This window comes from Sinohyriopsis cumingii, chromosome 3 (genome assembly GCF_028554795.1).
Source record: "Sinohyriopsis cumingii isolate HCF-2022 chromosome 3, ASM2855479v2, whole genome shotgun sequence".
Lineage (NCBI taxonomy): Eukaryota > Metazoa > Mollusca > Bivalvia > Unionida > Unionidae > Sinohyriopsis > Sinohyriopsis cumingii.
This window is the reverse complement of record NC_142963.1, coordinates 131,631,485-131,650,488: the sequence shown is the minus strand read 5'-3', so window position 1 is coordinate 131,650,488 and position 19,004 is coordinate 131,631,485. Positions and strand designations below refer to the sequence as shown.

General features: G+C 38.6%; 2 protein-coding genes across 2 annotated transcripts in view; one reads left to right on the top strand and one right to left on the bottom strand.

Moving 5' to 3' along the window:
- The first annotated feature begins 809 nt into the window (after positions 1–809).
- LOC149803865 (uncharacterized) lies at positions 810–2,771 on the top strand. The gene has a single exon (XM_089953996.1). The coding sequence runs from the start codon at positions 810–812 to the stop codon at positions 2,769–2,771; it is 1,962 nt and encodes a 653-aa protein (XP_089810122.1).
- Positions 2,772–5,378: 2,607 nt separating this feature from the next.
- LOC149803864 (uncharacterized) overlaps positions 5,379–19,004 on the bottom strand; it is a 38,269-nt gene continuing 24,643 nt past the window's right edge. Inside the window, exons 8-10 of the mRNA XM_089951452.1 lie at positions 16,583–16,670; positions 15,508–15,696; positions 5,379–6,019 (exon numbers count right to left, since the gene is read on the bottom strand). Of these exons, the coding sequence (XP_089807578.1) occupies positions 5,937–6,019; positions 15,508–15,696; positions 16,583–16,670 (360 nt within the window). The 3' untranslated portion in view covers positions 5,379–5,936. The remainder of the gene's footprint in view (positions 6,020–15,507; positions 15,697–16,582; positions 16,671–19,004) is intronic.

Here is a 19,004-nt window from a genome sequence, read left to right as displayed (position 1 = left end):
ACAATATTTGGACCATGAAAAACATTTTTGGGGCACAATATACGGACCACGAGAAACATTTTTGTGACACAATATTCGGACCATGAGAAACATTTGAGGAACACAATATTCGGACCATGAGAAGCATTTTTGGGACACAATATTCGGACCATGTGAAACATTCTTTAAACACAATATTCGGATCATGAGAAACATTTTTGGGACACAATATTCGGACCATGAGAAACATTTGAGGAACACAATATTCGGACCATGTGAGATATTCTTTCAACACAATATTCGGACAATGAGAAGCATTTTTGGGACACAATATTCGGAACATGTACGACATTCTTTGGACACAATATTCGGACGATGAGAAACATTTTGGGACACAATATTTGGGTCATAAAGACAAAGACTGCCTGAATTCATGAATTTAAAATCTCGGTCAGAACTACTGAAGTAATTAGGTAATTTAATCCATATACTGCATAAACAATTACTTTTAGTGCAGGTACAAACAAGTCGTCATGAAAAAATTAGTATTTGTTTCGCTTTTAACTATGTTAAAAATCAAATTGTCTACAAGAGAGAGAGAGAGAGAGAGATATTGGATAATTCAGACTTTTTCTTGCTCTACTTACCCTTTTGTGTCGCTAACAACGAATATAAAGGTATTGTTTGCTAACACCTATATACAAGGTATTATATGTATATTGATTACTAACACCTATATACGAGGTATTATATGTACTGCTTTGATGGATTTACTAGACCAATTATAAAAGCTTGCTGAAATGTGTTGTTTTAAATTGTAACATATAAATATGGAAGAAGCATCGGCGACATCCAAGGATCCGCTTAATTGTCCGCTCTGTTTAAACACCTTTAGATTTAATACGCCTCGCTCTTTGCCTTGTTTGCACACGTTTTGCCAAGGATGTTTGACATCTGTTATTGTAAGTTTGAAGGAAAAGGGCGATCTGAATGACAGATTTCAGTGTCCTTCCTGCAAAGTAGTCACGTCTGCTCCGAATCCGGACCTTCCGCCAGAAGACTGGGCCTCGAGCTTTCCCACAAACCACATCGTCATTTCATTGCTCGAAAAAGACGGAAAAGGAGGACATTGTGGTCCAGGCTTCCAATTGTGTAGCCATGATGGTGAGAACGCAACGGTTTATTGTGAAGACTGTAAGAAATTCCTCTGTGTAAAGTGTTACAATCAACATAAGGTAATAAAAACAAGCAAGGACCATAAGGTGATAGCAAATCTTTCCAAGAAAGGAATTCCAACTAATGTTCCTGCGGACAAGGCCATGTTCATGTGCTCACTACATGGAGAAGTTTTAGAATACCATTGTCAAGATCACAATGCTCTATGTTGTTCAAAATGTGCTATTGTAACGCACAGAAAATGTGAGAGCGTAATTATCATAGAGGATGCTGCAAAAGGGGCTTTCGACGCTAGAGATGCTGAGAATAACAAAGCAGCCAAAGCGCTGGTGACTTTGAAATTTCAATATGAAAAACTGAAAGAAAACAGAGAACTTAACCTACTTGAATTGTCCACTTATTTAGATAAGATAAATCAAAGTATCCAAGAATGGAGAGAGAGAATTATACAAATAGTTGACCGATTGGTCCATACTGCAATGGAGGAGCTCGGGCATGCGTATAAGGAGGAATCAGTTAAATTGACAGATGGTCTTGAGGAATGTAAACGATCCCTGTCAGGGATATCTACCACGAGAGAAATTCTTGGACAAACTCTCAGCCAGTCATCAGAGCCGCAGATTTTCATTACCTTTAACAAAGTGATGAGTCAGATTGGATTTTACGAAGCGATGCTGAAGACACTGGTTGAGAACGCTACTGACGTGAAGCTCGTCTTTGAGTGGAACCATCTGTTTGAAAAGGAGTTGGAAACGCATAAGAGCATTGGTAAACCTGCACTTAAAACAGCGTCACTGACCGTACCAAAGAATCCACGGCGTTTATTAAGGAACACTATTCAAAATAAAAATGCTCTTTTGTCACCGAAAGAAAAAGAATGCGACATTACCGCAGGCGCTTTCTTGCCAGATGGTCGATTGGTACTGCTAGATTTCAGAAACGGTAACTCCAAGTTGTTTGATTCATCCTTTAACGTTGTGTCTTCTCTTCAGTTCAGGTCCAGTCCCCTAGACATTTGTCTGGCAAACGAGAACCAAGTCGCCATTACCTTCTATGACAAGCAAGTTGTGCGGATAATATCTGTAAACGAGAGTGCGCTTCAAGTGGCTTCATTCTTCAACACGGAGGGAAGGTGTTATGGAATAACTTGCTTCGAGGAAGAACTCTATGTTGCCGTTAAGAAAACAAACCAACTGGAGGTACACGTATTTAATACAGCCGGGGTTAGAAGACGGAAGATCAGGACCACGTTCGACACACTGTTCTATCCATACATCGCATTGAGTCCTTGGGGTAGAAGGATGTACATTTCAGGGGGACTGGAGTATTTCCTCTGTACAAACATGGATGCGGTCATCCAATGGAAGACAAACGAGAACGGATATAAAGGCTTCCAGGGGGTAAATGTTGACCAAGAGGGTTACATTTATTGTTGCAGCAAGACAACTCATTGCCTTGTGAGGGTATCACCGGATGGGAAGGAGCACAAGGAACTTCTTGGGAAGGATGACGGGATTCATTTGCCATGGAGGGCCATCTTAAACGTGGAGAACGACAAACTTGTATTGTGCGAGGAACGATGTCCGTCATTTAGAGTGTATAGCTTAAAACAATGACCAGGAGGTTATCATTAGGAATGTACAAGAGATGGGGGTAGTTTCGTGTAAATTGAAACTGTACTTTTTTATATACATATTTGATGCTAAAATAACTGTGAATTTTAGCTGCATGACATTGCAGTGTGAGTCCCTGCTTTAAAGGACCTCATGTTCCTCGTCTTAGATTCTAAAGTTTTACACAATTTGGTCTCCAATTATCTGTAAACTTGATTCTCAGTTTGGTGAAAATATGACTATGAACAATTATTTTCAAATTCTTTTGAGAGCTTTAGCTAAAAGGCAAGCTGACTTCAGTGGGGAATATGATTTGGAAGTGTTAGAAATATTCTTAAATATAGATCCTCTGATATTCTTTCGACGGTATTCCAACTTTAAATTGTCACGTCCTTGAGCACAAATAATACTTCAAAGAGAATGAAGTGCCATTATTACTTTACAAGTATACATTACCATACAGAAATTAGGCCACTCGTTTAATGCACAACAAAGAATGTATTGTTTCATATTGCTAGACCAATATATCGAATTACAGTTTACAATACCTTTCAAAAAGAGAGACCGCATGTATTAGGCCACAGCGCATTTCTTAAATTTTGTCTGTTTACTACCCTACTATTTTACTGCCCTAGGTACATACCTGTCATTTATTTTACGGAAGAACACAAATTATCATTTAGACCATTTGTGGTATCTTTGTATAATGTTTCAAAATTGCAGGCGATCAGGTAAATCTAGATATGCCGTCGCGAAATCCGCAGCCATATCAGGATGTACGCTGTTCACTTGAAATTTAATGTAGCCCTCATCTGCGGACGCATGATGTGATACTGATATGTTAGCGCTTGATATAACCAAAATCTGCTGGCACATGATGTGACCCAAATGTACCGACACATGATGTAACCCTTTGTTGGCACATGGTCTGACCCAAAATGTACCGACACTAATTTGGATTTTTAACGTAGCTTTAACAATTTTTCAGTCATATCGCTACAATGTCTGCATTGTGACAGTTTTTAGTGATGTCTTTCTCTGGGGCATCATGCCGCAGGCATGTAGCATGATGTCCCACCCAGTCACATTATCCTGACATCAGGACAACAATTCCTAACACTAACCTCTTAATGCTGAGTGCCAAGCGAGGCAGCTGTTAGTACCATTTTTGTAAGTCTTTGGGATCGAACCCACGACCTCTCGCATTCCGAGGCGGACGCTCTAACCACTAGGCCACGGGAGTGGTCGACAGCAGATCTGGGTCTATGCTGTAAACAGTTGCCTTGTAGTAGCTGTCATAAATATAAAGTTATTTCGTTTCATTGACTTAACATATTAAGTAAATGAGCAATGATTTCTAGAAAACGGCATCGTCAGGCAGTATACATTGTGAACGTCATATATATCCAAAGGGTGAAGTTGTTTGTTAAGAGTTGTGAATTGGCTCTAACATTTCTTAAATAACTCGGCGCATTATTGAGGTTACAATGACTTATTGCTTCATAGGGAATCCAATCCTACACATAACTCGGCGTATTCTTGAGGGTACAATGACTTGGATACTTCACAGGGAACCCAATCCTACACATGGGTGATTTTATTTCTTCAATATCAGTGACCTCATGGAATACATTGAAAGATTACCGTATTTGTACACAACTTAACGTTTCCATCTGTTTCTTTATCCCATAAAGCTGTTTAAAGTCATGAAAATACAATTTGTTTGTAGTAATACGAATATAAATGTTTACATTTACACAAATATAAATGTTTACAGTCATACAAATATAACTGTTTGCAGTCATACAAAGATAAATGTTTGCAGTCATACAGATATAAATGCTTACAGTCATACAAATATAAATGCTTAATCATACAAATATAAATGTTTACAGTCATACAAAGATAAATGTTTGCAGTCATACAGAGATAAGTGTTTACAGTCATACAAATATAAATGTTTACAGTCATACAAATATAAATGCTTAGTCATACAAATATAAATGCTTACAGTCATGCAAATATAAACTGTTTATAATCATGCAAATAAAAATGTTTGTACAATGATGAAAATACACGTTGTTCATAACAATGCCACAAATATCCAAAGTTTACCGTCTTTTGAATTAATATGTTGTTTGTCATCTCAAACACACACACACACACACACACACACACACACACACATAGATAGATAGATAGATAGATAGACAGACAGACAGACAGATAGATAGATAGATAGATAGATAGATAGATAGATAGATAGATAGATAATGCATATGAAACCTTTACTGAGAACTAGCTGAGCTTACTAGTTTTAAGTTAACATGTATATTCCATGCATCCGTCAATCCACCATACATAACAATATAACTGGAGTAAGGTCTGACTGAAATCTAAAAAAATCACGTAATGAAAATATCCCTGAAAAAATGTTTGCAGTGATAACTCTGTGGACTCTGCAGAAACTGTTTACTACAATGTCACATATGCAGAGTTTACCATCTTTAAAATTACCATACTCTTTGGCATCAAGTTTTTAAAACGGCAAATATTTTTTTTTTCTCCCATTTTGTTTGAACTGTCTTGTTAATTCATGACAAATACACATTGAAAAAATACAATTTATTATTATTATTAGTATTAGTAGTAGTAGTTGTAGTGTTGTTGTTGTTGCTTCAACAGGACTGAAAATCATATGCATGGCAACATGGGGGCTTTATTCTTTTCATGTCCACTGTCCATTGATATGTATTATTCCTTTCAAACACGTATCGTTTTATTGTCACTAATTGTGTTTGTTATTTTGAATCAAAGAAATCGGCTTCAGTCTACTTTATCATGACACAAACTTTACTCTGGATTCAAATCTCTAACTTCAGATTTCGATTCCTGATCTTTTATCTGGCAATTCACTTACCAAACGTACAACTTTTTTAAAAATGTAGACAATAAATTATACTAAAGACACATTTTATTAGGTTTGCTTTCTTTAAATAGGTCCTCCTGATGATTACATCATATCTCCTTATTATCTCCGTTGCAGTTCTGCCTTGTCTGCAGTTCACGACAAGACCTAGAGCACACTGTATTCATTTTTCCGTCAAATCGTGCAGGCTATGAACGAAAGCGGAGTCCCAGCGTGAGCACGATCCGGTTCACTAGTTGTCAAATATGGTTTAGTACGTGATTATTTTCCTGAGTAATTAATACTTCTGTCAAGACAGCTTCTTCCGGTAACACAGGTGTATCTGAATAGAGAAATGAGAGTCTCATTAGTTTGTATGTGTATTTTATCCTTTAATGAGAAAAAAGGATAGTTCTGATCCGAATCATTCGGCTCTTTTTTCACATTAAATCTTCGAAATACTCGTATCCGAATTAAACAAAACAAAATCATTAACAACCATACATTAACTTACGGTATTACAATACATCAAATTCACACACACACACACACACACACAGAGGTAAGTACGCGTAGATTTTAAAGACATCTTGTTTCTTCTTGCCTTCATTATTTGTCATGATCGCCTTTTGAACTGTTATCTTTTGTAAATTGTTCACTCTTAGGAAATAAAATTAAAATCCTCCAGTATTAAACAGGGTTTTCTTATTATTATTAAAAAAGATATGTAAGGTATTCTTTGCCATTTGGAGATTACATTTTACGAAATGTGATTACAATCTAAGATTCAGAATTGAACAACACAAGCATTTCAATATCTTAATCACTAAGGATACATTTTTGGTGTACCCCTGATTTCATCATTATCAACTATTTTGCGCCAATAAATGGCAAGAACCGTACTTTTTATTTTATAAAAAAAATTTCATTCATTCATATTAATGACAATAGTTTTAACTGGACGTCAAATAGTAAAAATGGTGCAAATATTTTTTTTTTTTATAATGGATATCAAGGTGTTTCCTTTTAAAATTGATTTCCCAAACAGGAGTACAGTTGGAATAACTGACAGTTTGCATAGATGATTGGTGTCGAGACAATGTGAGTTAAAAACTTTAAAGTGATACGCCATGATAGCTAAGCCAGTCTGGCCTGGAAAGGATTTGAACCCTGTACCCACTGGCTATGAGTCTAAGCTAACAAGTCCCGTGAGTTTCGGTAAAATAAGGTTAAAAATACTGAATATGCAACGAACGAACAGCTGAAAATAATCAAGTCAATCAAATGCACAAACTAGGTCACAGCGTCATATTTTGGTTTCAATGCGTTGTATTTGCTGAGATGCATCCACGTAGTACTTTTCATGAAGTTGTTGTTGTTGTTGTAGGGTTTAACGCCATTTTTCAGCACACGATAGGCTATACATGGCGGCCAGTATTAATAGTGGAGGAAGAACCCAGAAAAACCCCGGAAAGAACCACCGACAAACAAGAAGCTGCTGACAAGCTTTCTCACATACCCACGTTAGCCGAATCTGAGACTCGAATCCACTCAGACAGAGGTGAGATGGCAGTGATCCGTAACGGAGAGCGCTTTAGACCACTCGGCCACTCGGGGCCCCTTTTCATGAAGTAAAATAGCGTCCATGGTATTGAGTGTGCAAAGAATTACAAAAAATGTGCTAAAAATTCTTAAGTCACTCATGCATGCAAATTGGTCGAACGAACAAGCGAGCGGACCGGCAAAACGGTATATCGCCCCACCCCCACTCCACCACCACTACGTTGGTGTGGGCATAATAATGAAATGAACACTCGTGTCCCACGCGAGCATTAATGTTCTTAAAATTCTATGCGCAACAACCTTGGCAAGTAGTTTTGTGTACCACTTTAAGGACAATGGAATTTCCAGTGATTAAATGCCCCAGAACACCTATGGGGACAAAAGGAATTTAACATGGGAATGGCACTTGGGAGACAATGGACATTTACCATGTGTGACATTATGGGGTTTATAGGTACAAAGGGCTGTATAGAGACAGAAGGGTTTGATAGGATAAACCGGTTTACGGGGACAAACAAAACATACACAAACAAATAAATATTTATACAAAACAAAGACAGACACAAATTGGGAAGAGAATAGTATATCTTTTCGTGGCATGGGAGTGGCCCTTAAAATTACCGTTGGGGATTGTTAACCAAAGACAGCTAATATACGGAGCATCGCACTGGTCTTCCTCTTTTTCTTAAGCTCCGTCTGACAGCGAGACCATACATCAAGACTCTCTTCAGACAGCCTTGCCTCTCCACATAAATCCTTCTCTTCCAAATAGCCGTATGTGTTGTATTCGTGATAACCCATGACGATTTCACATACATGGGGTAATCCGGGTAGAACAGCATCCCCCATGTGAGGGTAGACGACTCAATATTTGTCCATATCTTGGTACGAGAACAGGTTAATTCGTGAGGCGAGCCACTGTTATTTAAAGTCTAAGGTCGGATCGAAACGGATTGACACTGACTGAATTGAAAAAAAGAAACATCCATTTTTTCACTACAGAGAATCCCGAAATCAAAGCTAGCATCACGGAACGTTTTCAACGCACGTTAAAAGAGTGCATGTGGAAACATTTTACGAATCAACACACCGTCAAGTACATGGACGTTTTACCGCGCAAGGTAAAAGTTTACAATCGATCTTACTATCGGAATATGGGAAGCTCCCCGAAGATTTGACTCAAATCAACGACGTTTCAGCGTTTGTTTGGTACGTCCCCTACTGCCCCCAAGAAACGTGGACTGCTGACGACGGGAGACTTGACAGAGGTTTTCTACCGAACTGGACACCGAATTGTTTCGTGTCACTGGACGAGTGCGTGGCTTTCATCCTTCCGTCTATAAACTGGAAGACGTCAACGACGAAGTGCCAAAAGGAACTTCCTACTTGCCCGAGTTACAACGAGTGACCAGAAAGGAAGACATGTACAAAATCGAAAGCATTCTGAATAGAAGAACCCGTAAAATAGGCAAACGCAGAGTCAAAGAAGTGAAAGGGAGTTGGAAAGTATATCTCCCGAGTTTCGATTTTTGGATCGATGCTTCCAAAGTCATCGACTATAAAAAGAAGTGAACATCAGCATCAGCGATTACTTCTTTTCAGTTATTTTATTCAAGATCTACAAAAGCATTCCCTGTGGGTGTTGTGCGGAGAACATGCGTCTAAAACGCAAGTAGTCTTTTTTTGCCAAATCATTTTGGTGTATTGTGCCATCGGAGCCGTCGTCGCCAATCTGAGTTTGCAACAAAGAGACAAACAACTGTGGACCATTTTACTCAGCAGTTGCATCGGTTACCTTCTACCCAATACTTCCTTTAAATATTCCTTGTGGACAACGCATGTCACCCCTGGATCAGTAGTAACAATCCTCTATGGAACCTTTGAAAAATAATTCTCATTTTACCTTGAATAACTCATCGGAAAACAAGTATCGAATTATAAATAACCAATTTTGCTTAACTCTATCCAGTGACAGTTCCATGGATATGTTTCCCAACAGCACCTTGTGCTGTTTCACTGCCAAAGTACCTCAGGCCAACCAGTTGAATCACGAAGCTCCTTGGGAAGTCGCTTTCGTAGAAGCCATTCATCCCGCACAAGTCCAGAATGTCAATGGAAATCAAACATAATTTACCGTCGAAATCCTGAACAAGCAAGTGCAAGAACACTTGGATGCAAACGATTTTTTTTGCGAATCAAAAAGACCAGTGGCAGCCAGTCCTCAATTGAGCGTTTATGCCATGATAATTCTTGTAGGTTACTATTTTACGCTCATTTTGGCAAAACCCTGAACAAAACAAAACATAGCGTCCTGATCGAGCACCTAAAATAGCCCAGCGTCTGCATATGAAAGTTTTGGATGCCAAAACATTGGTCATCACCTTTTCTCCCAATTTGTTTGATATTTTGGGTGGACACATTAAAATGACCCTTATTCCGTACACGTCAACAACAACGATCGATTTTACACCAACGATCGATTTTACAAGTATTTTCGTTACCCTGTGGAACTGAAAGAAAGACAGAATTTGATCTTTGTTTACTCCGATGAGGCTGAACATAACGTGGTGCGAAACACAGCCGCGTGTTACTACGAATCATTTCTTTCAAAGTCGCTGCTTACGATGAGGGTAGAAACATGTATCACGTTCACCGCGAATTTGCACGTACTCATTATTTGCATGCTTGTAAGTCGTATTTTGACAGTGTCAGCACTTGTATAAAAGTAGATCTGGGCCAGATATTTCTTTCTCGAAAGGAAAAGTCACGGTGAAACTTCATTTTCGAAAACGATTCTCTAGCGACTTGTAAAGTCATATATCCTGTGCACCGAGGAGTCCCACGAGAAGGACATGGTTTAGGAGATATACGGAAATCGACCTTTCGTTCGGTGGCCCCCGTCTTAAAAGGACAATGACGCGAAGATTGCACGCTTTGAAAAATGTCGCTTTTACCCAAGGAAAAGAATTTCTGCAAAATGTTATCATCGACAAACACATTCCCAAAGATGCCCTTTAGAGAGCATTCAAAAATGTGTTGCTTCAAACTAGGAAAGACATTTGGGCCGAGAGATTTCTATAAATCTTCTGCATTATTTCCTCATTCATGCCACAGCAAGGACAAGACCGAAAGAGACGAAGAAAATCCTCCAAAGTTCATAAACACGTTGCGACAAAGACTAAGAAAAGAAGAAACGCCAGAGAATTAGACGTCTTTGATTATTAAACAGAAAATGATGCACCGAGATTCTTGCGAATGTTCCAAGTCAGAACTGATCTGTTTGCCACACAAGTCACTATAAGGACTATGCAAGATTGCCAATGGGTAGAATATAATTGTCTCGTCTTTGGCGGTCTCAGCCCCCATCGAACTTGAAATAAAAGGACAGACCAAAGATTACATTGATAAGACTAGTAGTCACTTGCACTTGAAGGTCAATGTTCTCGATACGGGCAACACTCCTGTAGAAGATGACAAAGTAGTTCCCGTCAATAATTTCAGCGAAGTGGATTTGTACTTGATTAACAAACTGGTCAGCATCAGCACCGATACTTGTCATTACCGAGCGAACCCTTGAAACTCTCTTGACGTACAGAAAAGAAGCCAAGAGCGCGCATCTGGATGCTTATGTGCTATGGAAACCTGACACGTCGGACAAGTTCAACAACACAGAATTGATTACACATAAGGACGCAAATCACAATATGGGATTCAGCGACAAAGAAAATCAAACACGGGCACAGTTTAGAACTGATGGATCGTTTGCACTTGGGCTTGTGGTTGCAAGACCAGTATTTGTTGAACGGAATGGATGTCCGTCTTCCGTCTAAGACTGATTCGAAGCAGTGTCACTTTCCTTTTGATGGCTGTTCCTGCCATTTACAAAACCATCATGGAGGAAGCCCAACTCTATGTGCTCCGTGCGGAAATGTTACCTAAAGTGGGAAATGACATCAGTCAAACTTTGAGCAGAATGACCGCCAAGTATCTGATACGACGAGTAAAAGTAGAAACCTTCAACCTTGGATCATCTTTTCCAAGGACAGTTACCCAAACGTTTATTCATTGGCATCTTCATTAATGCAGCCTGCAACGGAAACGTTGCTCAAAACCCTTCGAGTTTCAATACTACGACGTGTCCAAGATAGAAGTCAGTCGAGATGGCAAGACCATGTGTACCAGACCCTTCGAACCTAACTTTGACAAGAAGAATTACTTGGGATCGTGATTGTCCCTATACGAAGACACCGGACAGTTCGGTACCAATACCAACCACGGCATTTCGAACGAAGATTATTCAGTAAGTTACGCTTTGTGAACTTTTCATTTCACTCCTGACCAAGGCACATTTCCACCCTACGATATTCGGCCAACTTCAGTTTGCACAAGCTTTTCCCAACACGATTAACGTCATCTTGAATGCAGAAGAAGAAAAAAATAGTATAGAAGAAAAAGACAAAGAGACGTCATGATGTCGAGATGGCCAGAACAAGAAGAACTTTTTTAGTCTCCTGTTTTGCTAAGCGCCTTGCTTAAAAAATTACAGCTCAGACCCACAAACATTGTTATGGATGTCAAAACGATCATCCCAGTCGGATTCAACACGATAAATGCACGATGATGAGCCAAGAAAAAAAATTGGAAGAGTATCTGGATGACGCTTGGGGCCTAATATTGGAAAAGAAAGCGTTGCTTCAGTGGTATAAAGACTTGCGTGACTAATCCTCCCCTCCTTTGACTTCTCCATAGATCCAACACATCGACGCTCCCTTTCCACAGAGTAAGGAGACGGAACGTAGAGCTACTTACTTGAAAGACATTTTCAAAAATAAAGTCAGGATTGAATTGATGATTTATCAATACCTGCGTAAAAAGGAAAACATGGATGTATTGAAATTTCATTACCTTCTGACGTACAGTTGTACACATCTTTTTGGAATCATGTTGTGTGTGCTAAAGATGAGATTCCCTATCACAAACCGAGAGACACTCAAGTCTATGTCATCAACACCAAATATAGTTATCAACACGAGTAATCAAGAAGTCCACTTTGTGGCCATTAACCAGTCGCACACGCCTTGTAGGCGCAAGTGACTATAATCCAAGCACATACATACAGGTGATTTTTTATTCTTGGCTAGTTTTCAGCTAGTGAGTACTTCATCGATCGAGCTGAGGAAAGCAGTGAAACACGGGATGGCGCCATTCCGGATGCCAGCCACTGCCATTATACCAGCTTGTGAGCTGGAGTTAAAAGGACAACGCTCCTATTAACGTGAGATGAGCACCGTGTGCCAGTAAACTAAAATGATAGTTCTGGATGATGGGAGATGGAAAGGACGAGCAAAAAGCAGAATCGGAGAGAGAGAGAGGAGGAAGGAAGCAAGAATACGAATAGCCGACCATTTTGTACCCGCAGCAGTTGAACCAGTCCTCCCAAACCGTTGAAATGACGAGAAGCACTCCACCCACCCCGATAACACCACGACAGAAAATAACATCGATGCTGAGATACAAACAATTATCAACATGGCTAATATTCCGAGGGCCACCAACATTGATGCGACTGTTTCGGATGAACAATAAGAGGAGACTGGGGATGTTGACGAAACACAAGAGGAAGAAGAAGAAGAGGACCCAGACCAGCAAAGAGTTATGTATTTTGGATTATATGACGCCATAAAATACTTGGCTTGTAGATCTCTGAAGTCTCGAAAACCTAGGCCACTATAATGGCAGTTTGGAGTCCGAATCCTCACGTATTATTATTGTGATGCCTATATACAACACCCGATATCTGCCTTGGTGGAAGCTGCTGAACATGTAACGGAAATTCATGGGTTTAAGGCATTCACTGAACAGCAGTATGAAGAAACTCGGAATATGGCAGACCATTGGGAAGAAGACGTCGCTCACAAAACCTTCAATCTGCCGACCTGACAGCCCTTCTAAGTGCTACTATAAATAAAATGCCTCATTATCCTAGGGGTTCCAGTTTGGCTTGGAAACCCGTCTTTGATAACATCTTCTAATATTGACGAACAAAGTTATATATCTTTGACTGACACAGTTTAGATCATTTTAGGATATAAATACGTATGCTTTGAACAGTAATCTGAAAATTTTATGTATGACTTACACAGAACTGGTATTGGGGAATAGCCCGATTTAGTTACTGGGCATAATTTGATTTTAGTACGTCTAAGCATTTCAAGGTTCCGGTTGACGTTTTGGAATTACCTGCCGGGTCCATTCCCTGCCTACATTTTTTTCGAACATGCAAACTCATGTGTGTGGGCCGACTTCAACTGGTTAATAAATAAGGTACCTCGATCAGCGTGTACACACGTAACTGGGAGAGGGTGTCTTGAGTGGGGTATTAATCCCCACCAAGCCTAGTATTGCAATACAGACTGTATCAAAGAGTGCATGTGTATTTTCGATTCATTTAAAAACCAATATTGTTGCAAGGGGCTTCTTTGCCCGAAAGTCCAACATGATTAAGAAGCACACCTGGTGTGCCTAAATGCTTAAGGGATGAAGCTTTCTTTCCTTCCCTCACGGCCAATTAAATATCTCACTGATTATGAGAATAAAGTAGTCGCACGTGCCCAATGGGTGAATGTGACTCTAATTAAGGAACTTGCCAAAGAGTTAATAGAGAAGGAAGCAATCAGGATGAAAGGTTTCTTTACATTTTAACATTGTAGATTGGGAAGATTGAAGGGAGCCGTGGATTTGATGGCATTGGCTAAGTACTTTGATAGAGGTTTGCACAGATTGTTCTTACCCTCCAATAAGATCTGTGAGAATGGTAACAACTGCTTTAAAGATAGTTGAGAACCTTGTAAAGAAAGTAATGGCAGAGGAAGCGATAAAGGAAAGAAAAGAGAGGAAAAGAAAAAGAAAAAGGAAGGCTAAATAATAACTGGGTGAAGGTTCAGGAAAAGTTCAGAGCAATGGTACATCTGGATGCCGGAAGATGGCAAGAACAAGAAGGTGAATTACCTCCAATGACTGAGAAGATAGAAGACTTTGAGGAAATAGAAGAAGAAGAAACTCAACGGCCTTTTTCAGTGCCATTCTCATGACTCGAAAAGATATACTCTTCTACTCTAACCATTTTTTTTTTGTTGTCTTTGTGTTGTATAAATATTTATTTGTTTGTCCCCATTTACCCTTTTGTCCCAATCAAACCCATATTTGGTCCTTATCAACCCCATGACGTCAACCATGTTAAATTTCCATTGTCCCCCAAATACCATTCCGATGTTAAATTCCTCTTGTCCCCCAAGTGCCATTACCGTGTAAACTTCTCCTTGTCCTCATAGGCACTATGGGTCATTGATCACAGGAAATCGCACTGTCCCTAATGTGGCGCACATAACTACTTTCGCATAATTAAAAAATGTTTAAGCTTTTGCAAACAAATACAGTATACGGCAGATGTTACTACAGTAAGTGGATGTATTTAGTTATGCATCTGTAATCATAATCTATACACATCAAAGCCCCTAAATAGTATACAGTTATTAATTTTTAGTTGAGTTCAATAACTGTTCTATTGAACTTTGAAATATGATGTTAACCGATGAAACTCAACAAAACAGTAATGAGGAAAAGAAAAGCCATTCATTTTTTTATTCCTATCATACCATAATCTAAATAGATTCCCACCCGATCCATGTTTTTTTGTTCTTGTTTGTTTGTTTTCGTTGTATTACTGTTGATCGTGTGTAACCTACTCAGCCAAATCAGAATTAAAAACTTTTTTTTGAAAGTAATGCTATTCGTAAGTTGGTGTACATTCCACAAATAATGATTTAGACTATAGCCATTTATATACCTGTCCGGCATGAAAATGCAAATGAACACACCTAAATTACATTGCCTCTGGGGCATCCCTTATCCTATGGAACGCACTCAAACGGCTCGCCACTTTTGGATGGAGGTGAAACCGCAGAAGCGTGGAAATATCTGCGTTACAAACACCGAATTCAGCTTTGTGTCTTTTTCTTAATTAAGTAACTTCGAAATTCAAAATTAAATCGTTATTGCGGGTTTGACTTGAGAAATCAATTTTAGTTATATGTAGGGAATTATTTGGTTAAGTTATGCGATTTACATCGGAAGAAGCTGATTATGATGGCGATTATTATTATTATTATTATTATTATTATTATTATCAAACACTAAAAACATGAATAAAAACTTGCACCTCTATCTACATGTTATTTGTACAAGAAATATAAGGATCACATTGCATACCCTGGCGTATAGGTACGTTTCTTCTGCACCTCATGAATAGAAAACCAACCACTGCCACTGTAACAGCTAGAAATACAACTAGTGCCACTATTACAGCTATCCAGATACTTGAGGAAACGGACATAGCGAATAGCGAGTCCACTTTTGGTGAAGTTTGAACAGGTATTGAAACAGGCGAGCACGCTGAATCTGGAAAAAAAAAACACTTAGATAATTGTATGCCAACTTGTTTTCAAAATCATTTATAAACAAGCTCTTTCGACACGTATTGCCTAAAAATAACAACTGAAAGCACATCGGTAAACCAGTTTATTTCACTCTCTTATAACACTGGAATCAGCTCATTGAAAACAAGATGGCAAGCAATGAAACTAGGAAAAACTGCAACAGAAGGCACCGATCCTTTCGATATCACACTAGATCAGGGGTCTCAAACTCAAACCAGTCCGAGGGCCGCATGAAGGCATATTCGAGCGCCCAAGGGTCGCACCACCTTTGTTATCTCTTATGACAACTTGTGACGTCAATCATTTTGCGGGCCAAATGATACGGCTTGGCGGACCTCATGCAGCCCGCGGACTGCGTGTTTGCGACCTCTGAACTAGATGGCATGACAAGGTGTATCAAGGTGCCTGAAGAATGGCAACCAAGTATGTCAGCACATGAAAATCAACAACACACACGGCTATTATGCTTAAAACAGAACGGAGTACATGGCTCATACAAGGTTGGCTGTGTGCAATGGGATAGGCTTAAGTCTGAGAGTTCCAGGCCTTTCTCGAGTGGTCCAGCAAACGTTTGCCGGGCATATGGGATATGCTAAAGTCGGGGATTTTCTCAAATTATTCTTACAAGGTAAATTATTAAGCAAATTACTAAAAGTATTCAACAGATATAAAATGGAGGTGATTTGAACTGAAACAATGCAAGCAATTCTGATATTAAAGTGCTGCTGTCGTTAAAAAAAGTGAATGTCAGACCAGGTACCACCGGGCCTCATCATGTCAGACCAGGTAACACTCATCTTCAACATGTCAGACTATATCTTATTTCTGATGCAAAAAAGTATACTGACCTTCCGAGGATGAAACTAGTGCAAATTCTTTGTATAGCGGACGGCAACCTCGCAGGTCTTCGCACATCTCGTCACAAGTCGGAATAACCTGCAGAGTAACAGTAGAATTTCATAATAAAGCCAAATGCACTACTGCAAACATATGCACATGGGGACCAACGATATATCGGAACCAAATCCACTATTGCAAAACACATGGGACTACCTATGTATAAAAGCCAAATCCACCACTGCCAACACGTGCATACGGGGACCACCTATGTATAAAAGTCAAATAACTTAAGCCCTATTAAATATAAATACATCCCACCCCACCCCAACAAATATATATTTTTATTTTAAAGACCACTTGTTCATAATAATAACCATTTCTAGATGGTGTCTAATTTAAACACCGGCTTGGCTTTATCTTTATCACAACTTAAGAATCTTTGAAAATTTTAATTTCTTGAAGTCAACACAAGCTCAATATGGAAAGCTCTTCCTGTGCAATGAATCTGTTACAATATATGGATTTCTTGACTCAAACGCTAAACGTAATCAAGATGTGACGAACGGACATCAAGATATGACGAACGGACGTCAAGATGTGACGAACGGACGGTCGGACAATCATACTACTACTTGGCTCGTTAAATTTTTTAACGTAGCATACAAATATTCACAGACACAAATACAATGGTGAGGGTAGCAATATTGTAGAGGAATCTATTTTGTGTCGTCAATTTTTAGTTGTACAGAGGTTTTGATACATCGGGGTGAAATTGTTGTTATGTCATTTTTAACTTAAATAAAAAAGGGCAAATATAATTCAAACCTTAATATTGAAAACTGATGAGCAAATGAAAGAAACTGTCGCAAGAATAGGAGGTAAATTGCCATGCGAACGTGAGCGCCAATTTCCTTACCGCATTAAAAATACTAATAAATCACACCCTCACCCTCACCCTGTTCATCGTCATCAACACTGCATCATCAAGATCATCAACAACAGATCCAAAAGAACATCTAAAATGTTCCAAACCCACAAAAAGACACACATAACACAAAAACAACAAACAATAATTCAAAGAAGAAGGATCACCCTGCCCTTTCCTAACATTGTTTTCTTCATCTTTGGTGTTTCTAGCATTGTCGTCACTAGCCGTTGATATAAATGTGTAATTTATTTTATAAACCGTGTCAGGCATAAACTCGTTTTAATGCTTCTAGATCTAAATACAACGTGTAAATCATATATACTGAGCATGAACACAGGGAGAAATCTTTTTGAAGAAAAGAAACGTATCATTCGTGTCTACAATATATGCCTATTACAAATAAAAGATATCCATATATGTAACGAAAGAAAGGTAAACTTCTAGAAGGAAGACAAACATGCCGACGTTCTATCCAATGACCCTATATCAAAGTATTACGTGTACGTACGATATTGGACCTTGTTATGTTCACGTGACCTTAGTCGTATGTTAAAAAACCAGCTAGTCATAGCCAAAATTCAAACCCCATCATCGGAGAGCTCACACATTTGACAAAGGTTGTTTTTTAATGTTTGATGGATGGTGCGAGATGTCTGTTTTATTTTGTTTTTGGGGGTTGGGGTGGAGTGACGGGATACAAATGTAAGAATTTTTATTCGATCACGTGAGAAGCTATTTCGGCTCACAAAATGGAATATGTGGCACAATCATTAGAACACAAGCGTAATTTATTGTCCAAATTTTCTAGAACATGCCATTACGTTGATACACAATTTTTTGTCTGAGATCTTTATCATAAATGTAACATTAGGTTGTCTTAAAATAAATACTTTCAGAAGATTTTCAGACGAAAACACTTGAGAAAATATTTGTGGATGTTGGGCTTTTTTGTTGTACTTATAATAAGGTTATAAGTGCTTTTTATTACAAAAATATCTTATAGGAAATTTGATTTTTACTTTAAATTCATGTTGTGCTTTCTTTGAAAGTCCTGTGGCTATTTTAATGCTTTTTGAAAGGCAGAAGATCTCGAACTAAAATATGATAAAGTCCTTCATCAATGCATATAAAATATAATCTAGTTGGATAAAAGAAATCGGATGCCTTTGATAAATTGGCATTCGCCACGGTCATAATAAGCAAATAAAATGGTACGAATGCATATTTTTCTGCTCTTTTGATAGTGTTCTTTGAATTTACTGTTTGCGTGTGTATCATCTGTTTTCTCCGCAACAAATGTTATCATCCAAACTAGTCCGTACTTTTGTTTGACCTTATCTCTGTTTAACCAGCTGTATCTGCATCCAGATTAATGATGCTTTTTCGTTACTGTTGGGGACACAGAGCTCTAATAAGGTAATGTTTATTACAGAATATCAAAAAATGTATGTTTCCACTTGCATTTGACAGTTTCTGAAATACATATGGTTCAACTTAAGCAG